This window comes from Saccostrea cucullata, unplaced genomic scaffold, assembly GCF_032062105.1.
Source record: "Saccostrea cucullata isolate Sc308-1 unplaced genomic scaffold, CSIRO_AGI_Scuc_v1 ctg68, whole genome shotgun sequence".
NCBI classification, from domain to species: Eukaryota; Metazoa; Mollusca; class Bivalvia; order Ostreida; family Ostreidae; genus Saccostrea; species Saccostrea cuccullata.
In genome coordinates this window covers 346,445-370,657 of record NW_026939588.1, presented here as the reverse complement: position 1 = coordinate 370,657, position 24,213 = coordinate 346,445, and the positions used below count along the sequence as shown (strand labels likewise).

Sequence of the window (24,213 nt, the reverse complement as noted above, 5' to 3'; positions counted from 1 at the left end):
TATAATGTTTATGTGTCCAAACTTATTCGAAACTCGAAGCATGCTCTTTGTCCAATAATTCTTTATACCGAGATAGGCTACTGACAAATAAGCTGGTGTTACAGGGATTTCAACAACCCCGTTTAAAGTCGGTATTTCGTAAAAAAAAAAAAAAAAAAAAAAAAAGTTGTCGTTATAATATCAGTATGCAAATTTTACCTTTAATTGGTCATATATATGCTGACTTGTTTTTACTTATTGTTCGGCCTTTGTTTTTATGCTCAATTTGACCACGGATAGTTCTGTCCACCAGCTCAATATACTGTAAACCAACTTTTATTCGCGTGTGATAAATTTTCACGAAGTTCGCGAGAGCCTCGTCATCGCGAATATTTCTCGCCGCGAACGGATCCTTAAAGTCTCTTTTTGTATTGAAAACAGTTCTAAAAAGGCTTGATCGCGAATATTAATTGTCGCGAACTAGTTTATCCATGGTAAATCGCGAAATAAAGTCGTCGCGAATAAAAGTTGGTTTACAGTATAGGGCTCACAGAGGGTGTGATCGATCAGCAGGAGATAAAACTAATCAACAGAGAATACTTTCTCCTACAGTGGAACGTTTCATGTTCTCTTCACACATTTGTATTGTTTTAGAATTTTTTGTGATGAATCATCTTTTTCTTTAAAGATTCTCCTCTCAGTTTCCTTTTTCCATATACATATGGACATATTCTGTTGAATTTTGACTACGTTTAACTTCATTTTGCAAAATATGAATCTTAACGTAATTACTGTAGTCAAAAATCTACATGTATTCATACCTAACAAACATAATTTTTATTTGTTGTCCACATAAATGATAGTGTGAGTTCACTTCATATATGCTACTTAAATCACAAAGAGTATCATTATGCCGCGTTATTAGACGATCTACTTATTTATTTATTCATACATGTACATGTATAAAGCACAATTTATTCAAAACTTTCTAGATTAGAAGACAAAACCCCTAACTGTGGCCTTTCACTTGACATGAAGATATGTCGACAACGTATAATCAAGTTACAATAGCTACTTGCATTTATTTGTCGATTTGATAAATCCCAGTGAACTAGATATGAAAGACACCATAAAGTTGGTCACATCTGATTTCTATTTGGATATTTTGAATAAATGGTAACCTGATAACTTCAATTTATCATTCGTCAACTTCCCTTACTTCTGTATTATTATCACCTGCATATGGAGTTTATTTCTTGCAGCTGTTTTAATGCGCAAGAGCATGCTCCACACGAGCTATGGTATTTCAGAACGAAGCAAGCTATTAAGCAACAACATGATGAAACAAGGATAATATCGCTTAAAATCATCGTTTTGCAAGTTCTACATCTTCTCAAGTCAAGGGTTTCTGATCTTCTACTCTCTTCACAATCCCTTGGACTACGGTGTGGCCACATGTTGGAAAAGTGGGATTTTTTTTCCTAAGTTGAGATTGTAGTTAATTTATTAAATATATAGAGATAAAGAACAACATTCAAGCCAAAAAGTCCATTCAATAAAAACAAAACAGGTGCAAAACAAACGCCAACCTCCAAAAATTCAGAAGTGAGAAGGGGTACCATGAAGGATTGAGCACCACCTACCAATCGGTTACACCCGCCCTGTCGGGTGCTCCTTGTTATGATCTGGAAATAGTTTTTAAAAAAAACCTCGACCACTCGGTGTGTAAATAATATAAAAGTATGTAAAATGTCATTCAGCATTTCACTTAATAACAGATTGTATTTGCTGAAAAGGTCATTGAATCGAACATATATAGAAATTACATAATGATCGCTTTAAACGAGACTGTTGATATTTTTGTTTCATCAACTTCTTTGTCAATAACTTACCTCGTTTTAGAAACTGTGCACATGTGATAAAATTTGAAAATTATCATTACGTGAGCAATCCCGTCTTTTGACAGCACCATAGACCAAGGATTTGTGAGAAGTGGCGGGTCAGAAACCTTTGGCTAACGAAGATGGCTATCGATAAAATGTTCTTATCAGCAATCAATCATTAGGTCAAATTCTGACTTACGTTTTTCAAATTGTTAGACCATGAATTTCAATGAATTGCAATGGATTTTGCTCGATCATCACAATAGCACCCGACGGGTTTTACCGGTAGACAGGGTTTACTAACTAGTGAAGTCATTGTATTCTCTGTGCATACCCTTTATTCATATTTTAGAATGACCATTAAACAGTTCATCTTTGGCACTGCTTTAAAAATCTTTCATACAAACAGTTAATTAAAAAACCGAGGTCTTACTTAAAATCTATATACGTTTATCGATTGACTACAGAATTTGTTTTCATAAAAAATAAAGGAGAAAGTATAAAATTCAGTAAATGTGGATATATTTTCTTATTGCATCAGTCATGTTTTAATTCCCCTAAAGTCAATTTATAACACAAGAGCTATTACAAACAAAAATCTCGGAATCTAAAAGTCCTGCCTCGTACAAAGCAAACCTCATTCAAGGCAATATCCAGATAATTATTTATCATTGATAAACGGGAAATCGTTCCTGAGAATACTTAGTACTGATTTTTCCCCAAAATTTAATTGGGAATTACTCTTAGAACATCAATCTAAAGTAGTTTTGATTTTTCGCGACACAGCTTTAATACTGTATATATACATTATATAGTGCACATTGTGTACACCATTCTTCGTAATTTTTTTAATAAATTTTACACAAAAATATCCCGTGTTCTCATTTATTTATTTTTCTCAGTAAATCTATACTCGGTAGATCAATGACTATTGTGTACCAGTTTTATAAGTGACAAGGAGAAGAAGAACGACTCATTAAATTCAGTATACTTTTCCAGATTCAATGTTATTCGTGTGACCTCAATTTTACATTTAATAATCTGATGAGAAATAAGTTCTGCCTTAATTAGCATGTCCTCATTGTTTAATTGATTTCTACAATTTATAAGTAGATACTTGCCGATTTAATTTTACATCTAAGTATCTAGCCGTTGATATTTGCGCCAAATGAGGCCGAAAGTTAATGCTGGTCAAAATAAAATAAAATATAGAGATAAGAAATGTGTCATTTGAAGTTTTCATATTTTAAGATGATTATTTTTTTAATACACAATCATTTTTAAACTTTATCTTAAATCTGCAATTTAAAATAAATTTTAGAATCTGTGTATTTTTATGCACATCTACTGAAAAGGTGCAGTGACCCTAGATTTTAGAGTGCAATATAATTTACTGGCATGCACTATTAACTTGGGTGTAGTCAAAAATATCTTTTAAAAGCAATGATTTCCCAACTCATATTGAAGACCTCGTCGGGTCATTATTCTTCATACATAGCATGTCAATGTATATTTGCTACTAGTCTGGGTAATAATGGGTATTTGTCTGAATATTTTATAGAAATTTTTCATGACCCCCTAGTCCTGGGGTATATAGGAATCACCTTGTCTGTCTGTCAGTCTGTTAACCCGCCTGTCCCTGCAATCTTCTTAGGGCTAAAACTTTGAAGAAACCTGAAAGTTCATACTTAGTACAGAGATTGATTATCACCCGGCGGTTTGCTTTTACCTTGACCATTGGTCATTCTTGCAAGTTAAAGGTCACTGACTGAATACGTATAAAATTCCTCCAATTGTTACAACTTTGTCTTTATAATGCAGAATCAATGGAAGCCCATACTCAGTACAAAGATAGCTAATGCTGAGTTGTCATGACCTTGACCCAGGGTCAAAACGCCAGGTTCAAGATCACTGATAGAAAAGTAGAATTTTTGCCCTGTCTGGAACTTTATAATGGAGAATCGTTAGAAGATCAAACTTGGTACAGAGATTGTGAATGACCTGAGGGTGTCTAATGACCTTGACTATATCATTCCAGCAAGGTCAAGGTTCTAGAAAATTGCCAGTTTTGTTCCCACAAAGAAAATCCGATTTGCTGTCACACTGACATTTTTCTATTTTTTTTTCAAAATTGAAAGAGAAGTCAAAGATCAAGGCCACGGTTACACTGGAATGGTTAGAATTTGAAGCAAATCTTAGATCTTTTTTTTTTTTAAATATTAATTACTTTTTTAATCCTAGTCAATCTAGCTCACCTCCGATTAACAATGAGGCCGCTTAACTTCAAAATTTACAATTTGTAGTCTGGTGCAGGAGACTCACTTACAACCCTGTAAGTATTCATAAATAACCCTGGTCATCAAAAATAAAGGATATCATATTTCAGAGGATGTAAATATTAATTCATAATAAACAATCTCTGGTCAAGATTTCATAGATATGGAATAACTTAATTATTTTTTTTAATTGCCTGCAGTTGGATGAACTTTTAGTTATTAATTTCAGCCCTTGTTATCATCTCTATATTCTAGAAGTTCTGGACAACATGCTAAATTATTCATTCAGCACACGAGGACTTTTCATATAAACTCAGCTGCCTCATTTGTCATAAAATCCGATCGATGCAGTTTTAGATTCATGTTAAATTTATTGCACAATAGATATAAGCACTAAAGCAAAAACCAAGCCAAACAGGTCTGTTACAAAGGAGAGTGTATATATACAAAACTCGATCATTCATCTGGGATGGCTACAAGCTTACACACATTTTAACATAAACAACACAATATACATTCAGCATGGCTCACTTCACTGCCTCCTAGATCCCCTTTTGAACCACATAGTTCCAGATTCTTTTTTTAGCTCTTTCACCTGGTGTATAAATTACTGTAACCTGACATCTTCGGTCAGTCAAGGTCGTAGACTCGAATTTATTGCGGTGAAAGGTCAACTGTATATAAAAAAGTGCACATGTTCTCAGAGAACGGATACATGTAGAAGGATCGATAAAGGCTAGTATGTCTATGGAAAAATTATTTTATCAGGAAATAGTTGAATAATTATCTCTTATTGACAAAAAATGCTTTAAAGATATCATATGGGGAGACTGAATTTAAGTTCCCTATTCTACATGTTCTATAAAACAAGGAAAGGAGAAGAATTATTAACTGCAGGCGGAGTACACGTGTACTAGGCGTACTTTGGCTCGGTAAATCAATTATTGTCCCAATGTAAACAGGCCTTTACATAGAAAAGATGTGTGATATAATGGTAAGTAATATTATTTTGTATTTACATTACTATTAATTCAACATTATTTTCAGACCAACTTACGTAAACAAAGGCCATTGGGGGGAGGGGGCATATCATATGGTCAATCGAAGAGCGTTTAGACACTTTCTAGAGTCTAGACAATTGTCTGACTCGGAAAAATGAATTTTTAAAAGTAGTTCATTCTCTTTGGATAAATCCAATGCTAAATTATTTTTAAATCCTTGCGGGGGTGTTTAATTCCTTACATAAACCGTGTGACTGCTTATTGATTGGTAAGGCGTTGCGACAAGTAGATTTGTTTGAAATGGTTTGGTTGAATTGTTCATTTAATGAAACATTTTACTGTCAAGGTAGACAGAATTTCAATACTATGTACACGTTGCTATCAACAGATCATGAAGAGCAACAATGTTTAAGTACACGTGTACTTAGTGTCCTTAATTCTGACATATTCCATTCTATCGAATAAAATTTGCAACTAGAATACGAAAGTTCCTCATATATTAGTAAATTCATCGCATTTGTGGTCTTCACGACAATTTTTTAAAAGTAACAGTATTTCTTCCTTTAAAGGAAGGCAAATTTGCAGTAGGATTCCTAAATTATACTAACAAGTCTCGAATTATGATTCCTGTATTTATATATATACAGATTTTGTGATATAAAAATATCAGATGAATGTACCAGCGGCAACAAAAATGTCAGATAAAAAGTATAACACAACGTTTCGATTATACAAATTTTCCTCGGGGGTACGTGGCAAACGTTTCATAACTTCTAGTTTCATAAATGATATTAGTATTGATTGTTTACACTAGACAATTAACTACCTAATGAGCTCCTTTGGTACAAACAATGAGGTTGCATAGTGCTTTATGAAAATTTCATTACATCACAAAAGTAAAGCATTACGCGCTAAGAACTCAAGCATTTAGCATAATATTTTTAAAAATATATCTAGAAATCTTCGCACACTTTGCAGTCACTTTGGACTTATTATCACTGAGTAATGTCATGGTCAGATCTATACTTCAAGGTGAGATATTTCTGAACATAATGCGGCATATTTCGAAAGACTTTACCTAAATACATGTAATACAAAGCACCCTGTAAATGGTAGGCAGATTTCTCAATTATTTGCGTTTTTATTGCATTAGATCTATATACTTTATATAAAGGCAAGGCAAATATTTTTGTCATTTTTTATTGTTCTTCTTTATACAGAAGATTTATATTACGGGTATTTGGAAATCAGATTCATTTCAAAATTTAAAAAAAAATTATTTATTGTTCTTTAAAACATTTCGCAATAAGACTCAAACAGATTTCAAAATTTGTTATTTTGAAATTAACCTCTGGGAATATTTTTAAGTGTTTTCACATTAATTTTAAACTTTAAAATCTTAGACCTAAAAGTAACCTTGTACTTTAGGAACAAAGTACATGTGCTATCAGGCGTTTAGACATAACATTTACGCATGTATACACACTGCTACCACTTTTCTAACTGGATAAATTTTATTTACTACATGCACGCTGCATTTTCCACATTCCCGGTTCCAGAGAGAGAGACAGAGAGAGAGAGAGAGAGACCACGTTTCTTTACTTACATCTAGAGTTTACACGATATAAAGTTTGACATGGAAATCATTCAATTGATAAGATAAATATCTTCAATAACGTCAGAGAACATTCTAAATCGGATGCACAAATTAATGTTTATTTCTTCAATTATCCCTTTAAAATTCTATCGCGTATGATCCAACATTATTTTTATTTTTATTAAATTGTTAGAAAATACAAGACCAGGGAACCCGAGATTCTGAGTTCTTATTTATCGTGACCCAGATTTTTGTAAGGGCGATATACCCCGGTACATGGTCCGAAAAATATCAACAGGAGTCATACACGTGCATAATTACGATTTAAATCAACAAAGGTATATTGAGACACAGAAATGGCCTGGGATATACCTAGCTTTCAAAAAATGATCTATAATGTCAACTGAAGCGATGATCGATAAAAGAAAGAAAATAGAAACTGCATCAAAATTTGTCCAAAGTTATTAAATTTCAAATTTGAAGCTGTTTATAATATTCTTAAAATCAAAAGTACTTGGAAAGAAATATGTAAAAATATCTTATTTCTCATTCGTTAATATCGTAAAAGTAAGATATTTTAATTCTAAAAGTTATTTATTCTTTACACATTGATTGCAAAAAATGGGAAACTAGCAGACAGAAACGACTTATACATACAATGTTTCTTTAAGGGTGATTCTCATTCGATATATATATACGTTTATATATGTATGCATGTTCCATATATTTTTCTTGAAAAAAAAAGGATTCCACTAAACTGCACCACCACAATATATAGATCATATATCATTCAGAAGTTTTATAACAAATAAATCATAACTGTTTTAAAATGTTTATAAATCTAAAGAGACCTACTATATAGATAAGATATAAATTTGCATTTATTTTTTTTCTTCTAAATTTGAGTGCATAAAGTGACAGAATTGATATCAATGTAGAAGCAGGCCGGGGAGATCCAGTTATTGACTGAAGGTGTGTTTTCAAGGACGTGCCATACTTAACTATTTCATATCAAGATATATGGCTCTTGTGTGAGTACACGTGTACTCGAATTGGTTAAAAAGGCCACCTCATGTAAAGTGTAATTTTAAGTAATTAATAATTAATTTCGATAAATAGGAGTTATTTTCCCCCTTTTTTCTCTTCTATTTTATTTTTTATTTATTTATTTTATTCTTTTTTTTTTTTTTTTTTTTGGATAGAGAAAAGTATAAAAGTGTAAACATATTTCCTGTATGTGGACAGACAGTAAATCTTATCTAGAGGGCTGACAAAACAAACAAATTCTATTCTTTACAATTTCTGGCACATTTAAGTTGGAGTTTTACAAAATATGTATGCATCGGTGCATGCAAAAGAAAGATACTCAATAACCTTTACTCAATAAAGTTTTGAGATATTTTTTCCGCAATTTCTTTTTATCATTAAAGGTACATTGCAGAGAAAAAAAATAACCTCTCATTAAAAATAGGCGTTCAAAATGCTCATCCTTTTGCAAGTGAAAAAAAACTGCATGTAATTTTGCATTTATTTAAAACCACACACCATATTTCGAGCAGTGGAAAAAAGGTTAATTTTGTATACCCCAAAAGAGTTTAAATTCTGGATTCCTTCATCGAGACCACGTATATTAGTGACACAATACACGATGACAATGTCTGATCATCAGCCAGGGATTCGTGTAATATTTAATCCCCCCAAACGCAGTCCTCCCAATTATGTGCAATGTTACGGGGGATACTGCGTCACTACCCACTTTAGCGTTACCCAGCTCTTGTGAACCCTTGTCTGATGTTCTTATTAAGAGGCCTGCGGTCCGCAATGCTCACTTCTGATTAACAATCTATGGCGGCTTTCTGTTGAAGTTAATATTTTAGTCTCGTTCTTTGTAAATCTTATACTTTCTCCTAACTCGGAGGCATGAGATTTTCTCTTAAAAAGGACCACTTCGTGTGTTGTTACCTCGGCCACAACACACGGAACTGATCTGAACAAGATGAAATCTACATTACATTCGGATACTTACATAGTATTAATGAATTATAAGTAATAAAACTTGTTTTTCTAACTGTGGACATACAGAAAATTTGATTATTTTTCATGGATATTCCCCATATAAAATTCCAGTTATTTTCCCACCCTTGCCCCTCGAAGTCGAAACTGGAACTGAATATTTGGCCATTACTATGACTAGCTTTACTCTTTTCGTTAAAAGATCTTCGTAAAACAAGTTCGTAGTTATTTCAATGAAAATCTAGTCTAAATTATCTTTATAACCCTTCTACGTATTTCACGACACTTATTTTTTTTTTTTACGAGATAGGTATTTGGTATTTCTAATAAAAATTTTCACGAATTCTGCTTATCGCTGTTTATAATTTATACTTGAAAAAATAAACACAAGAATGGATTTTTTCGCGCAAGGATTGACAAAGGAAGACATTGATTACAAATTTAGAATTAGATTTCAGTTCAGGTGAGCTAAAGTCGTATTGAGACCATGCTCATCTTTGCACTATGTGGGCTCATTTGTGTAATCTGAAAACCACGAATTCCTCTTAAACGTAAACAACATTCCAACTTTGAAAGAAAAAATTCGATATTTTAACATTCTGTAGAGTATATAGAAAAAATTCAAAAAATTAAACACATTATTCATTTTATTAATTAATGTGGCGTTTTATTGGTAAGTGTAAAGCCTACATATTTACTTTTAATACGCTATTTATCATTTTAAAGATATAAATTAAAGAAAATATACATTTTTGGCGATTGGTATGAATTTTTGACAATACTTAGCTTTTGATAAATGAATTCAGTTTTCCTAGAAATGTTTTCCCTTAAGACAATGATTTATCAGAAGGGTGAAACAATGTGACAAGGAAATAATTAATTCAAATCTTGATAAATCTAGGCAATTTAGTTCACCGAGTCAGTGCATGGGCACTAAGAATTTGACTTCTTCACCAGAAGAAAAAAAAACTATAGAATACACAATCTGCCTGCATTTGAGAAACCTAGTACGATAGTTCGCGTTATTTTTACCGCGCTAAACTTGTAAATAATTGGGCTTATCGTCTGAGTACGGGTGTACTCGATTCCCGGGTCACTGAGACGTATAAGAGCTGCATACTCTCGGCTCCTGTATTCAGTCTCCGGTGGTCGCTGCACAGTTACGTGTAGAGATATTGCTCTGTATTACCGACCTAATGTCGTCATTTAAATTTACCAAGGATTGCTATAATTAGACTTGTCCAGGTTTTATAACATCGGTATTTAAAGGTGATCAGAACGTGGTCATCGAAGTTCGAAGACGACATTCCTTGTGTAAAATTGAATATTCTGGAAGATTATAAATTTTATGTTTGTTTTTCTGGATTTATATGAGATAGATTTTGACTGTTGAGAGGTAATACATATTCATTTAGTATTGATATATTATGAATTAGTTTTTATTTCACTTACCAAATGCGCTGCTCGTGGTAACTCTGTAAAAACTTTGGTCCCAGTATTGAATGTCGGTTTTTGTTTCCTGAAACAAACCATTCACAAATTTAAAGTTAGCAATTTCTGAGTAAATCATAACAGTCTTATTGTAAAATTTTCTTTAGAAATATTTTGCTTTAAAGTAAGTTTTTTTTTTCTTACAAATCCCAAACACGAAGAATTTCTTTAAAATAAAGATAGAGTTTGGCGAATATTGTGATCCAATTATACCAAGAGATGCATATGAAAGATATTGTATTAATTGTCTTGTTAAAGATGAACATCATTTTTTTTTTTTATACAACTACAAATGGAATTTTGTTCACTTTTTAAACAATACCTGTATATCTTATGAAATTATTAATTCAGTAGATGTTAAATCAACAAGAATTATTTGTAACTTCATACGTGACGCATTTGATATAAGAACATTTGTGCGAATATATATTTGTTTATTGTATGCATGACTTGCGCCACATGTGGTTTTTGTCAAATTAATTCAATAAATACACATGTACATAAATAAATGTAAATAAAGAAAGAAAGAAATAATACTTTCAGTAGAGAATAATTAAACTATATGAATTTAAACTATATGAAAGCAAATTCCATTTAAAAATCCAATTTGTAAAATACAGATTTTTGTTGTGGACAACTTTGATCATTAGAGACCGCTTTTGAAAATTAGTTTTTCTTCTATAGCTATAAAAATAATGGCGACTACAACGTACTCACGTCGTCTGCTGAAGTTGAAACTGATTCGTCAGATGAAGCAGACCAGAGAAAGTATGACGGCTTCAAATGCCGCCTTACCTCTGGAGGTTCTGTTCGAGTCCCCAGCCCCTTCGGACACCAAATCTACAGGACCAAAACCATTCGACGAGCTCCCGGGCCCCAAATCTTACCCACTGATTGGAGGAATTCGCAATTACCTTCCTGGAGGTAATTTTACACATGGAAATTTACGTGTTCAGAATTTATTTGGGTAGGGTCTCCATTTTCATTTTGAAGAAATTTATTTTTTTGGTTATGAATTAATAAATACCTGTTACGCTTTTGATAGGACGCTTTTACAAGAAGCAGTTCATGGATATGCATAAAGAATGCACCGAGGAGTATGGATCTATTTACCGGGAAACAGTACTCCCGGGAATTGAAATGGTACACATAAATGATCCGAAAGACTTTGAAGAGGTGTTCCGAAGCGATGCAAAACATCCAATTCGCCAAGCTTTCTTCATGCTTGCACATTATAACAAAAAATACAACGGAAATGTACAAGGACTTTTAACCAGGTATTGCTTTTGTGATATATGTGAATTTTTTAACACAGTTTATAATTCTATTGTTCTTTGACAAATATATAAATTTATCTCTTTCCTTTTTACGTCTAGTCAAGGGAATGACTGGCGTGGGATAAGGAAAAAAGTCCAACAAAAGATGCTCCGGCCTAAGGCGGTGGCCTCTTACCTTCCAGAACAGTCTATAGTAGCAGACGAACTCTGGGATCACGTGATATCATTACGTAATCGTGAAAAGGAACTGACGGATTTGCGACCGGAACTCGACAAATACGCGGCAGAATGTACGCAAACATAAGATTCCATTCCAAAAGCAAATATGAATTAACATCTCAATATCCTTTGAGGGGTTTAATGTACATGTTGTATGTAAAATTTCTTCTCGTTTCAGGCGTCGGTGTGGTGTGCTTTAACAAGCGTCTAGGTGCTTTCAAAGACCTTTCCCCAGAAAGCGATGCCCAGAAGTTCATACAAGCCGTAAGTGTTGTGATGGACATTAGCCAAAAAGAATTTAAGCAGTTACCATGGTATCGACTCTGGAAGACACCATCATTCAACAAGCTAATCGAAGCACAGAGCTTCATTCGAGAGTAAGTATGAATATTATATGTATAAAATAAATGTCTTTCTATGGATCAACCGATTAATATGAAATTTATGACCTTTTTGAAATTTTTTTGGTGATTTTACTGAAAATGAAACCAATATAGAACTTTAAAACTAAAAATCTAGTAAGCTTGTTTTCTATTTGATTTTTAATTTTTTTTAAAAAAAAATCAAAGTATGGTTGGCGAAACAAACAATTTTTCATGTTTGCTTCGTATCTTGACCTCAAACGCGACGTAAAGCTTAGCCTTTTTGCACTGATAGTTTATTGAACTTTTGCTATCTTTCTTAACAAGAATGCTTAACTTTTTCGTACCATGACCCTACTTTTTTTTTAAATGACGATGAAGATACCAGTATATCAAGGCGAATGAAATTATTTAAAACTTTCAGAATCTTTTGTTTTTAGGATTGCTGTAAAATATTCCAGAGAGGCTTTGTCTAAGATCGGGAACGACGCCTCCTTTGACGGGGAACATGGCGACCTGATCCCCTATTTACTGTCCAAAACCTCTTTGTCTGAGAGGGAAGTCCTGACCGTCATCTGCGAGTTCATTTTTGCGGGGGTGGATACCGTAAGTGCAGAATTCCCAGTGTCAGATAAACACATCAAAAGTTGACGCCAAGAATTTGTAAACATAAAACATGCATTTGTGCAAAAGATTCTTGCACTTTTCCCGAGTATTTTAAAAGTTTGATGTTATCAAAATTTCCTTCATCTGATTTTGATTTGCTCTGTGTTCCTTAGACGAGTCACCATTTGTCCTTCGTCATGTATCTATTGGGGAGGCATCCAGAAATCCAGGAAAGGTTATACCAGGAAATCAAGATCACGATTGGTGACAGCGAAGAAATAACAGATTCACACATTGGAAAAATGTCATACCTGAAAGCTGTGACGCGGGAAACGCACAGGTAAAAAAAGCAATAATTTACATTGCTTAGGATAATATGTCGATCTTGACCTTTTGAATTTAGGTTAACTGCCTTGTATAATGTTTCAAAACACTACAATGTCCCCTTTACAGGCTTTTACCGGTAGCTCCCGGGAACATCCGAACTTCCTCGAAAGAAATGGTTCTATCTGGATACAGAATTCCAGCTGGGGTAAGAAGAACTAGAATTATCAAGCCGCTTCTTTAAATTTCCAACTAACAATAATATTATATGTACTATAGCAAAATAGTGTCGTTTTAAATAAAGTATTAAACTATCGTGGTGTAATTTTTGATAAACAGGTACAAATTGCAATGCACCACGACTGGGTTTGCATGCAAGATGAACATTTTGAGGATGCTCAACAGTTTCTGCCAGAAAGATGGCTGAGATCTAGTGAGAGCAAGACTGATGCACACCCCTTTGCTTCGGTTCCATTCGGGTTTGGTCCTCGGGCATGCATCGGTAGAAGATTCGCTGAGCAGGAAAGCCACATTGCTCTCATCAAGGTATCCATTTTAATTACAAATCTTCTATTATTATTAATTTTTCTAGAAAAGGGGAGGGGAGAAGAGGTTTTCTGTTCAAAACAGGACCTAAAATATTTGAAAACTATTTTCCAGCTGTTGAGAAATTACCGACTGGAATACACAGGCGAGGAACTGCAGAAAGATTGTAATATAACGTACACGCCCATGAACAACATGACCTTCCGGTTCCACGAGCGATGAACTCATGACGTCATACATACTCTGCTCATAGAGGTTCATTTAGCAAATATTCCCGTCCGGTATGCGAGACCACAGAAATGCAATCGAAGACCAGAGACAGCGGGAAAAACTAAGATATGCATAGTCAGAGTGTACCAAAGTCCTGATGGATGACCAAAGCGATTTTACAATAAACATTTCGAACTATTTTTCAAAACACTTAGGCTTTAACCTGTATATATATACATGTATATCTAGTTATAACATACTACGAAAAAAAAATCCAAAATTGATTTATGTATATATTAAATGTAATATTGAACTATTGACTTTTTCCCTAAATATCTGAATCGCTTCTTTGACCTAGAAGTATTTTAATCCGTTTTAGTCATGCAATATCAAGTCCATGGACTTCTTTTCAAAATTAAAAGAAGTATTTTTTCCGTAACCACTGATTTCTTTTCAATAAATATGGTATGAATCAAAATGGAGAGAGAGAGAGGGGCATCAAAACCTGTGAACCAAAACCAGGCCTGAACGTTTATTTATATCAATAATATATTTCCCTCTACACCTTTAAATTAATTGCCTGTGTTGCTATTTTTATAAGCTGTTTACCTGGTTTGTTGCTGTAAGGTGGAGTTTAATTGATCTTACATTTAAAATACATCATTCCAATCTACTTGGCATTGGACATTCATAATGGGCGTCTATTAAGAATAAGACCAGCCACCTTAACCATGTACCAAACATTTTCAATTAAATGTTCCCTAGATATACTTACGAGAATGCCCTCTGACCTTTAGTTTTAGTTTAAAATGAAATTTCAAATGGGCTAAATCAGAAAATGTATAAAACTTATGCTAATTGTTCAAAAAAATATTACCAATTCAAGAAGTCTGTACAGTAGACTTAAAGATATACTTTTAACAATGTAGTTTTACATGTTATCTGCCAGATAATTAGCGTCCAAATACTAGTTCACATGTTGACCCAGGGAAGATTATACGGCTCTGATTTTGCCCTACATATTCCGGGTTATGTATGTAGGTTATCTCTAATAATATAGGTTACATGCTTTATTAATATGTAAATATTCACTTCAGCCTGTTGACTCTCAGTCAACTTAACGCCCTACGCGACACAGTTTACGCAAACTTAATTCAAACAATAAAATGCTTTCTTTGGTTGTTAGTACGGGAATATTTACATCCACTGAATATTTTCTCCTTTATTTCTAAAGAAAACTCATTGCGTTAATCACTGCATGAACTACATTAGGCATGTCGCCTGTACAGATTTCTTGATCAGTGGCTGTTTCATCAATGAAACGTATAAAAACATTCGCATCATTAATACAATAATTAATCTTTTTAAGCCTACTTTAAATGATTAATTAAAACGGATATAAATATAAACAATTTATTACCGGAATTAACGGTCGCAGCTATTGCAGAAAAAAAATTACATAACCCGCTTACGCGGGTTATGTATGTATTTTTTCTGCAACAGCTGCTTCCGTTAATTCCAGTAATAACAAACACAGAAAGCATTTTATTGTTTAAATGAATGTCGCAGCTGTTGCAGAAAAAATACATAACCCGCGTAAGCGGGTTATGTAATTTATTTCTGCAATAGCTGCGACATTCATTCCCGTACTAACAACCAAATGAAGACATTTTATTGTTTATATTTATATCTGTTTAAATAATCATTTAAAGAAGGATTAAAAGATTAATTGATACGTCCGTCTTTGTGCGTTTCATTGATGGAACAGCCACTGATCAAGAAATCAATACAGGTGATATGCCTAGTGTTGTTCATGCACTGATTAATGGCAATGGGTTTTCTTAAGAAATAAAAGAGAAACTATTCAGTGGATGTAAATATTATTATATCACTGTAATGACCAGCGGCCTGTATACTGAATATCATGAAGTAAATTACACGTAATCTTATCAAGTAAATATGATACATGCAAATTAGTATTTCTTTGTATTACTTCGATTGCGGATTAAGACATTTAGTGCAGAATAATAATTATTATTATATAGCTAATAATAGTCTCTAATAAAATACAATCAAAAATCTAGAGAATTTTAGCGTTTAATATCTTGACGTTTTATTGAACGCTGATCGATGGAGTCACATTATTTATTTAACTTCAAGAATGCTGTTCAACAGTACAGAAGTAATGTAAATTAGATGTGAATACTTAATGCCAAAGGAACTTTTAGAAAATTTAAATTCACAAAGGACAAGGTATGGTATTGACCGAATCTAGCCCCTAATTTGATGTAAAAATCAAAACACAGTTAAATTTGTGAACTGATAGTTTGCAGGTACGAACTTATAATGTTGCTTGTTTTAAAATCAGCGCTAATTTTAATTCAAAGCTTACACGGAGGCTTTTTGACATTAATGGCAGCTGCTTTTCAATATAATGCCCTGTTCACACGACGAGTTTAATTCGAAGTAAATTAATGCGAAGTAAACTAATGCGAATCAAAATAATGCGAATTAAATTGCGTTCACACGACAGCTAATGCGAAGTAAACTAATGCGAATTAAAATTTTACTTCGACAGTCAGGCGTCAGTAAAGCTATTGTGACGTCATTTGCAAATCACGTCACCTTATGCAGGGGCAGATGCATTTGACATAATGTTACAGTGTCTGCACACACATTTTAGTGTTTAACACAATTTTCCTTAGTTTTTTTACTCATAAATAGCACAAATACTTCAAACTGACCACGGACGTGTGGCATTTGACCTAATTTTGCCATTACGCATGCCTCAAAATTTAATTCGAATTAGCTTCGCTTAGCGTTCACACGGAGCTAATGCGAAGTAATTTAATGCGCAGTAAATTAATTCGAATTAAACTAATTCGCATTAAATTCTCCGTGTGAACGCTAAGCGAAGCTAATTCGCAGTAACTTTACGTTTAATTCGAATTAAACTCTCCGTGTGAACAGGGCATAACTGCTACTCTTAAATATACTGTAAAACATTCTGCTTACACAAATGCTGACTGGTATTCTTTTTTATTTTATTTTCAAATTAATTATCAAGTACGGAAGCGTATTAGGGCCGCAGCAGTATCTTTTTTTTTTTTTTAATTTGTTTTAACAAATTATGAATTTGTTTAAACAAGTTACTAGTCTGTTTTCACAAATTGATAATTTGTTATAACAAATTAGTAATCTGTTAAAACAAATTAATAATTTGTTATATGTTTTTGTATAAAACATTCAGTATAATATAATAAATATTGCATGAAGTTGAGTGTAACATTGAAAATTTTCACTCCTTGAAAACCACTGTCCACCTCGGCTGCGCCTCGGTTGACAATGGTTTTCTTTGGGTGAAAATTTTCAATGTTACACTCAACTACATGCAATATTTATATAATAACAAATTACTAATTTGTTATATCAAATTATTAACTTGTTATAACAAATTATTAATTTGTTTTAACAAATGAATAAAAGATACTGCTGCGGCCCTAATACGCTTCCGTAGTTAAGCCATTATTTACACACTGAATTTGCTATGGATTTTACTTTTTTCCTAATCATGACAAGGTACACATGGCGTATATGCGACCGGTCGGCAGGGGATCCTCACTTCTCCATGGCACCTGATCCCACCTCTTATGTGTTTGGAGATGTACTCTGATTCCGATTTGCATTGTTTTAATAGGCTTTCAGCTTGATTACCGTTCGTTATCTCCACATTTACCTTTATTTTAGAAAGAAAATTGTTGCCTTGTTACCATCTACATGCAAACAGATGACACAGTGCTGTATTGTAAGGTGATGAGATTCCCAACAGGAATTTCAGGAGAAAGGACAGAGGTCTATTAACACAGTTCAATGCCAAACAATCTATTTTGATGTTAGTTTGAAAGTTTATTCTTCCTTGAATCAGGCAAAAAGGAAGCGGATTCCTGAAGACCAAGAGGATATGGAACCAGTGTTGAAAATAGGGGTAATGATATATGTAATGTAAAGCTCAACTTATCAACAGGTGACTTTTACTACTGGTCTCTACCTTCTCCACACCGTAGAATATGGATATATGGGTTACTGTTATGGGTTGAAGCGTTTACAGCATCAAATCCTTTGCATGTACTTCAAGTAGTATTGTTTACACGATTGTCGGAAAACACATCTACGGAATTAATTCATATCATTTGATTTGATAGTTAAAAGCGCTCGCTCTTCACTGCGAGCTCTAACGACAACGCCTGGGAGAAGAGAAAATCACGCCACTGCACATTCATTTGACAGAATTTTAAAATTCCGCAGTAACTTTGGACCCACTTCGTAAAGTAACGTTCTCGCGAGAATAACATCAAAAGTTAAACAAATAATAAATTTGCCTTGATTTAATGAATATATTGCAGATAAATATTCAATGAAACGGTTCTTCATTAAAATCAGCCCTGTCCAGGCTTCGGTTTGATAATGCAATGTACATAGTACGTCATGATACGCCAGAGTCTTGACGCAGTAACGTGCGGCTTGACGAGCCCGATCTAAATTAAAACTGAAAAAGTATCTGCGCTCGGTCTAACGATCTCACCGTCAACATTTTATAATTCGGCAATTTTCTAAAAGAAAAAAAAAACTCTTGTTTTAGGCAATATACACTTCATGTATATATATACATTGCTAAAATCACCATTTCATGTTTTATGACAGCATCTAATATATTATTAAAGTCATTAGTACTCTATCTGATTTTATATTAGATCTCTTTGCATTTTATCATTTACTTCATTGCTTCTTTTTACTTCATCAACCACCATCAGTAAACCGGAAGTAAAAAGTATCGCACCAATGACTCGGAAAGAGAGATTCCAGTTTCCGGTTATGTCTGCCATTAATCCTGAAAAAAATCGAAAATTTCAGCGGTTACAGGTACAAAGGGACAAGCATTTTTTTTTTAAATCTAGAAAAGCAAATGTGTTCTCAGTATTTTCAATTCTTATATTTACATGTGTACATATCATCTTCGCTAGTCAAGGGTTTCTGTTACGCTACTCTCCTCATAATCCCTTGGCGGTGTTGATAGAAGTTGGGTTTTTTTTTGTCGAGTTCTGATTGGGATTCGGTACACCCAGTCGACCAATCAGCAATTGTTTTTTGTAAATGCATGACGATATTTGCGTTCGGGATACTTCTTGACTCTTTAATCTCGGAAATGAAAAACGCAAGTAAACAATGGTGTCATCCAATATCTTCTAAATATGTGATTAAGAATCTATATTGAAGCTATAGATTTGTACTATAAAAATAAATAAACATAACTCAATTATTGCTTCTAAATTATTCTTGAAAAAAAACTTTGATTTAATTTTCTTTTAACACGCGTCTCTTTTTCTGTCGATGACGCAATCTGCGCGTACCTGATAGATTCGAGATCACGTGACGAAAACAATCCCGTCTTTTGACTTCACCGTATGCAAAGGGTTTATGAGGAGAATAGCATATCAGAAACCCTTGGCTAGCGAAGATGGTGTACATTTAGAATCAGCATCTCTTTCTCCTAAAAAAATTTCATGAAATATATAGCTTTTTTCTAACATAAACTTCAACTGATAATTTTCAATAGATTTTTTTTTAATTGAGGTGCTTCAAAAGAAGAATTCAGAAAAGGTTTATAACGCTTCAAGTTAGTGAAATTAAAACTTTTATTATATAGCTAATGAATAGTCTCTAATAAAATACAACCAAAAATCTAGAGAATTTTAGCGTTTAATATCTTGACGTTTTATTGAACGCTGACTATGTATTACGTATATGAGTATGCCCGAAACATTCCGAATACGAGCGTTCAATATCGAACGCCCCGTTGTAAACAAAAAAAGTCGTCTGGTCAAATTCTCAGAGCTAAATTAACGAAATGAAGTGGCATTTAGGTAAGATGTGTTTATTTTTCACACAAAATGAAATTATTTATTAAAAATTTAGTGCGTATTAGACCCATTAAAACCTAAATAAGCAAATCATATTGCTCTGTAGGGTCATCGGAATGATGCGATATTGAACGCTTACAGGACAGACGTTAATTTGAATACCGAGACTAATTTGAGTTTTTTAAGTTGGAGTAATTATCATAAATTATGTGAAACTGTTTTACCAATATAAAAGAGGAGTTATTGAATTTATATTTGGGAATATTGGTTCTCGTTGGCTGTTCAAATGCACTCGCAAGCTCGTGCATTTGAACAGCCAACTCGTGCCAATATTCACCAATATAAGTTCAATAACCCTATATTATATGTCTGAAAAAGTGTAAAATCCCGAAATACAGTATGCTCACCAAGACCAGGTACACTTATCGCCAATAAGAGCGCCCCTGTGACTATGACCGTACTTAATGATGCTCCCAGATTCTTCAGACCACAGCTTCTGACAAGAATGGGAGGCATGAAAACAAAAAAAGTTCCCGGAAGTGCGCCAGTAATGGCGGCGTACGCATAAAGAAGCCAAAGCTTTTCGGTGAAAGTTACAACAACTGCTGCTACTCCGCCGACAAGCATGACGATACTGTGTAGGACCGTCGGCGATATATGGTCTGCTAGTGCACCTAAAATTATTTTGCATACAACTTCTAATGAACTCAGTATGACCATGGCGATGACAACGGAAGTGTCGTCAAAACCTCTACCTTTTACAAATGCTGGATACAAAAAGAAATGAGAAGCATAACCGATCTGTGCTAAGGCCAGTGATGCACATTCAAGAGCAAACGGGAGATTTCGGAACAATTTAAAACGAGATTTGAAGACTTTTCTGAAAAATATCACACAAGCGTTTATAGGATTGAGATCAGGTGTCTTGATGAGGGAGACATTGGGCTCCTTCAGCTGCTGGGGCTGCCTTATCAACGATCCAGCGACACAGTTATTTAAGACAATCCCGCTTATGATTAGTAAGCAACCTTTCAGTCCATATTCATCGAAAAGACTTCCATAAAGGTATTGAAATATAAACATTCCCACACCACTCGCAGAGTTTAGAAGACCACTTGCTAAGGCACGGCGCTTCTCGAAATAGAAGTTCAGGACTGTGGCGCATGGTGAAATCAAAAGTCCATATCCTATCCCTAAAAGTAAAGGAACATAATGCTAATTTTATTTTTAGCTCGCCTGAGCCGAAAGCTCTAGTGAGCTTTTCTGATCACCGTTGTCCGTCCGTCTGTCTAGCTGTCGGTTCGTCAATCTGTAACCTTTTACATGTAACATTTTCGACTTCTCGGGAACCACCTGGCCAATTATAACCAAACTTGGTACAAAACATTTTTGGGTGAGGGGAAGTTGAAATTCTCAAAATGGAGAGACAAGTCCCCTTACAAAGGGAGGTAATCAAGAAAAGACAAAAATAGGAATGAGGTCATTAAAAATCTTCTCCCCAAGAACCACGTGCACTGGGTCAGAAACTTGTGTTGAAGCATCCTAGAGTAGCGTACATTCTAAATAATTAAAATCATGACCCCAGGGAGTAGGACGGGGTCACAATAGGGAATCCAAGTTTTACATTGAAACACATCGGAAAATTCTTCAAGAATCTTCTCAAGAAAAGCTGAAACATCTGGAAGCATCCTAGAGTAGTGTAGATTCTAAAAAATTAAAATCAGGACTCCAGGGAGTAGGGCCGGACCACAATAGGTAATACAAGGGGGAAATCTGGGAAAGAACAGCATGATCAAAGTTACTCATGTGAGTGATGTGGCCCATGGGCTTCTTGTTTAATTTTATTACTTTAAGGAAGCTTTAAACACTGTACACTAAAGAGTTCTAATTGTTGGATAGTTTTAGGCTATTAGTGTAATCTGCCTTTAAAAGTGAAATAGAAAAAAAATTGTTATTTACAATTAATTTCACAATTTATAAAAGACGAAAAAAATGCATAGCATTATATTAGACCAAGAATAAGTAATTGAATTCATTATTTCCATTTATTTCCCAATGTAAGTAAACAACAGTGTTTCTGTTCACGCATAGTCCATTGTCCATATGTTGAAAATGAAGTAACTGTCTTGATATGTACACCTTAACATGATATTATTTTCTCCAAATTCTAAAAGCACTTTTTGTCAGTATTTAGAGCTTCCTTAATTTTTTTTAATTTTGATACTTTGCGACATAATTAAACGTTACGTATTTTTTATCCATCAAGAATGATGGAATGTACAGAACAATGACATTTCCTTTTCGATTGAAAAATAAACCCCCATTAACATAACGTTCTAGTTTTGAGACGGGTTGATTGCTCGTAAAGATCTATTGTGACACACAAAGAAAGAGAAAAAGGTTCTGAATCACAGATCTCCAGTCCTATTTGGTCGATGATTTACCATGTTCACCCCGAGAATGTTCATATCTACTCTTTATACTTTTTTATTGAGGAAAAATATAAGGATCCTTCTGTTAACAAAAAAATTCGAAAACGTGTAAATGGTTGCAGATAGCAAGAAAAGAAACTCTATTTTACATCTTTGTCTAATGATCTTAACGAGTTACCCTTCTTGAAGCACTTCATGGCTACCTGTTATTACTGTGTAGGTCAAAAACATGACGTGTAATCTATCGACGAAGACGCTGAGGAATAACCCAGAAGCCTGAAATATCCCACCAAGGAGGAGCACTTTTCGGAACGTTGTCATTTCGCCCAAGGTACATCCAAACAGTCCTGTAGTAAAGGGAAGTAGGTTTTGGATGAATGAAATGTTATAATTTTATTATGAAAATATGCATTTAATATTTTCATGCCCCGGGATCGAAAGATCCCGAGGTATATTGTTTTTGACCTGTCTGTCTGTTGTCAACTTTAACCTTGCCCATAACTATTGAATTGGTGGTGCTATATGGCTATCATATTTCAAAGGTGTATTCCTTGTGACAAGACCTTTCTATGGGTATATGGTTAAAGTGTGGTATTTTTTTGTAAGAGTAGGTCAAACTCCAAGGTCAATGTCAAGGGCTCAAATTTTGCGGTACCTAAAGAAAGGTCTTGTCACAAGGAATACACCTGTGAAATATGAAAGCCATAGCTCCAACCACTAAATAGTTATGGGCAAGGTTAAAGTTGAAAACAGACAGGCAGAAAAACAGACAGCTAGACAGACAGACAAACAGCTAGACAGACAGGAGAAAAACAATGTACCCCCGGATCTTTCGATTCGGGGGCATAAAAATTTAAGTATTCAGTAGTTGATTATACCGGGACACATGTCACTCATATAATGAACAGAATCGTTCCTTGGAATAAGGAAGCTCCGTGTATTTCGTTTGACAGCCTTTCTGTTCTCTCATATATGATTTGCTCTAATTATAATGACTGAAATTAGAACAATTTCAGCATACGGTACAAAATAAATATTTTAACAGAGATGGACTTTGCTCAAAGAATTTTCATAGAGGTAACTGTTCTCTGACATAAATTTTACCTTATTTTACATGTAATGAATTTCAAAACGGAATATTTATGATTGAAATGCGAACATTTTTTTAAAGAGAATATTTAATCGTTGTTATTCCTTGCAGGAGTTATCTCTCTTAACGGAAGGTCATTGAAAAGGCAAAGCCTTAAAAGTATACACTAACTCTTGCATAACACAGCCAGGTATCTGTCATGACTGTTTTTTCTTCTTTCTTCTTACAAATAATAACTTTATATGTCAATCAGAATCTTTGTTTTATTATTAAAATGGAAGAAATCAGTACCGGGGTAAGTGCCTGTGATGAAGATGAAAATTGGAAAAAATGACAGATCCTGACAAATGATAAAGAATACTGATGTAGGTAATTTAAGACACCACAGCGGGTGAATACACTAGAGTAATGTGCTTATATATATTTAACAGCAGGGGATATGAACTGTGTAGCATGTGAACTGAAAATATGATTGCTCAGAAAAAAGTACAATTATTACTAATATCCTCACCGATGAAGCTCATCACCAGTGACGTCACTGACCCCACCATGGCGGTGGTCCCTGCACCACCATCATAGACCTTCAACAGTTCCACTAACAACATCCCATAGGACTTCAGCAGGCCGAACGCCAACATATTTATACAACAGCATGCTACAACACATATTAGTAGACCCGTAGTGGGCACATTCAGAATTGAGGAAAAATTGGTAACAAACCACATTCTTGATCCTGAAAATGTGGCCTATTTTTTCTACCCTCATACATATTTCAGTAAATTTTCAGAAAGCATGCAGAGAACAGTTTTGAAAATTACTCGTAATTTACTTGAAATAATAAATACAATGAAAAAAATCCTTTGTAAAGTCAATAGAAGATTTTAATAAAAATTACAACCTGTCAGTACAACCCAAGAATATCCGGTATCCATTTTCTAACATGAAAGGCACAATCAGTATGCATGATCATGAATATACGTGACAAACTC

At 34.0% G+C, this 24,213-nt stretch overlaps 2 protein-coding genes across 3 annotated transcripts in view; one reads left to right on the top strand and one right to left on the bottom strand.

The window, feature by feature from the left end:
- LOC134253378 (probable cytochrome P450 CYP44) overlaps positions 1-14,606 on the top strand; it is a 39,803-nt gene extending 25,197 nt beyond the window's left edge. Inside the window, exons 1-10 of one of the 2 annotated variants that reach the window (XM_062735898.1) lie at positions 9,855-10,145; positions 10,925-11,164; positions 11,286-11,517; positions 11,617-11,807; positions 11,915-12,113; positions 12,539-12,704; positions 12,878-13,044; positions 13,158-13,236; positions 13,368-13,574; positions 13,689-14,606. In XM_062735898.1, the coding sequence (XP_062591882.1) occupies positions 10,936-11,164; positions 11,286-11,517; positions 11,617-11,807; positions 11,915-12,113; positions 12,539-12,704; positions 12,878-13,044; positions 13,158-13,236; positions 13,368-13,574; positions 13,689-13,796 (1,578 nt within the window). In that variant the 5' untranslated portion in view covers positions 9,855-10,145; positions 10,925-10,935 and the 3' untranslated portion in view covers positions 13,797-14,606. Of the gene's footprint in view, positions 1-9,854; positions 10,146-10,924; positions 11,165-11,285; positions 11,518-11,616; positions 11,808-11,914; positions 12,114-12,538; positions 12,705-12,877; positions 13,045-13,157; positions 13,237-13,367; positions 13,575-13,688 lie in introns of those variants that run through there. The other variant, XM_062735899.1, reaches the window with a different exon arrangement.
- Positions 14,607-18,414: 3,808 nt separating this feature from the next.
- Positions 18,415-24,213, bottom strand: LOC134253376 (monocarboxylate transporter 12-like). Its single transcript, XM_062735897.1, has 5 exons — positions 24,123-24,213; positions 23,736-23,879; positions 22,338-22,481; positions 20,110-20,895; positions 18,415-18,672 (listed from the first exon to the last, which is right to left on the bottom strand). Exons 1-5 carry the CDS (start codon positions 24,154-24,156, stop codon positions 18,527-18,529), a joined length of 1,254 nt encoding a protein of 417 aa, XP_062591881.1. The 5' UTR covers positions 24,157-24,213; the 3' UTR covers positions 18,415-18,526.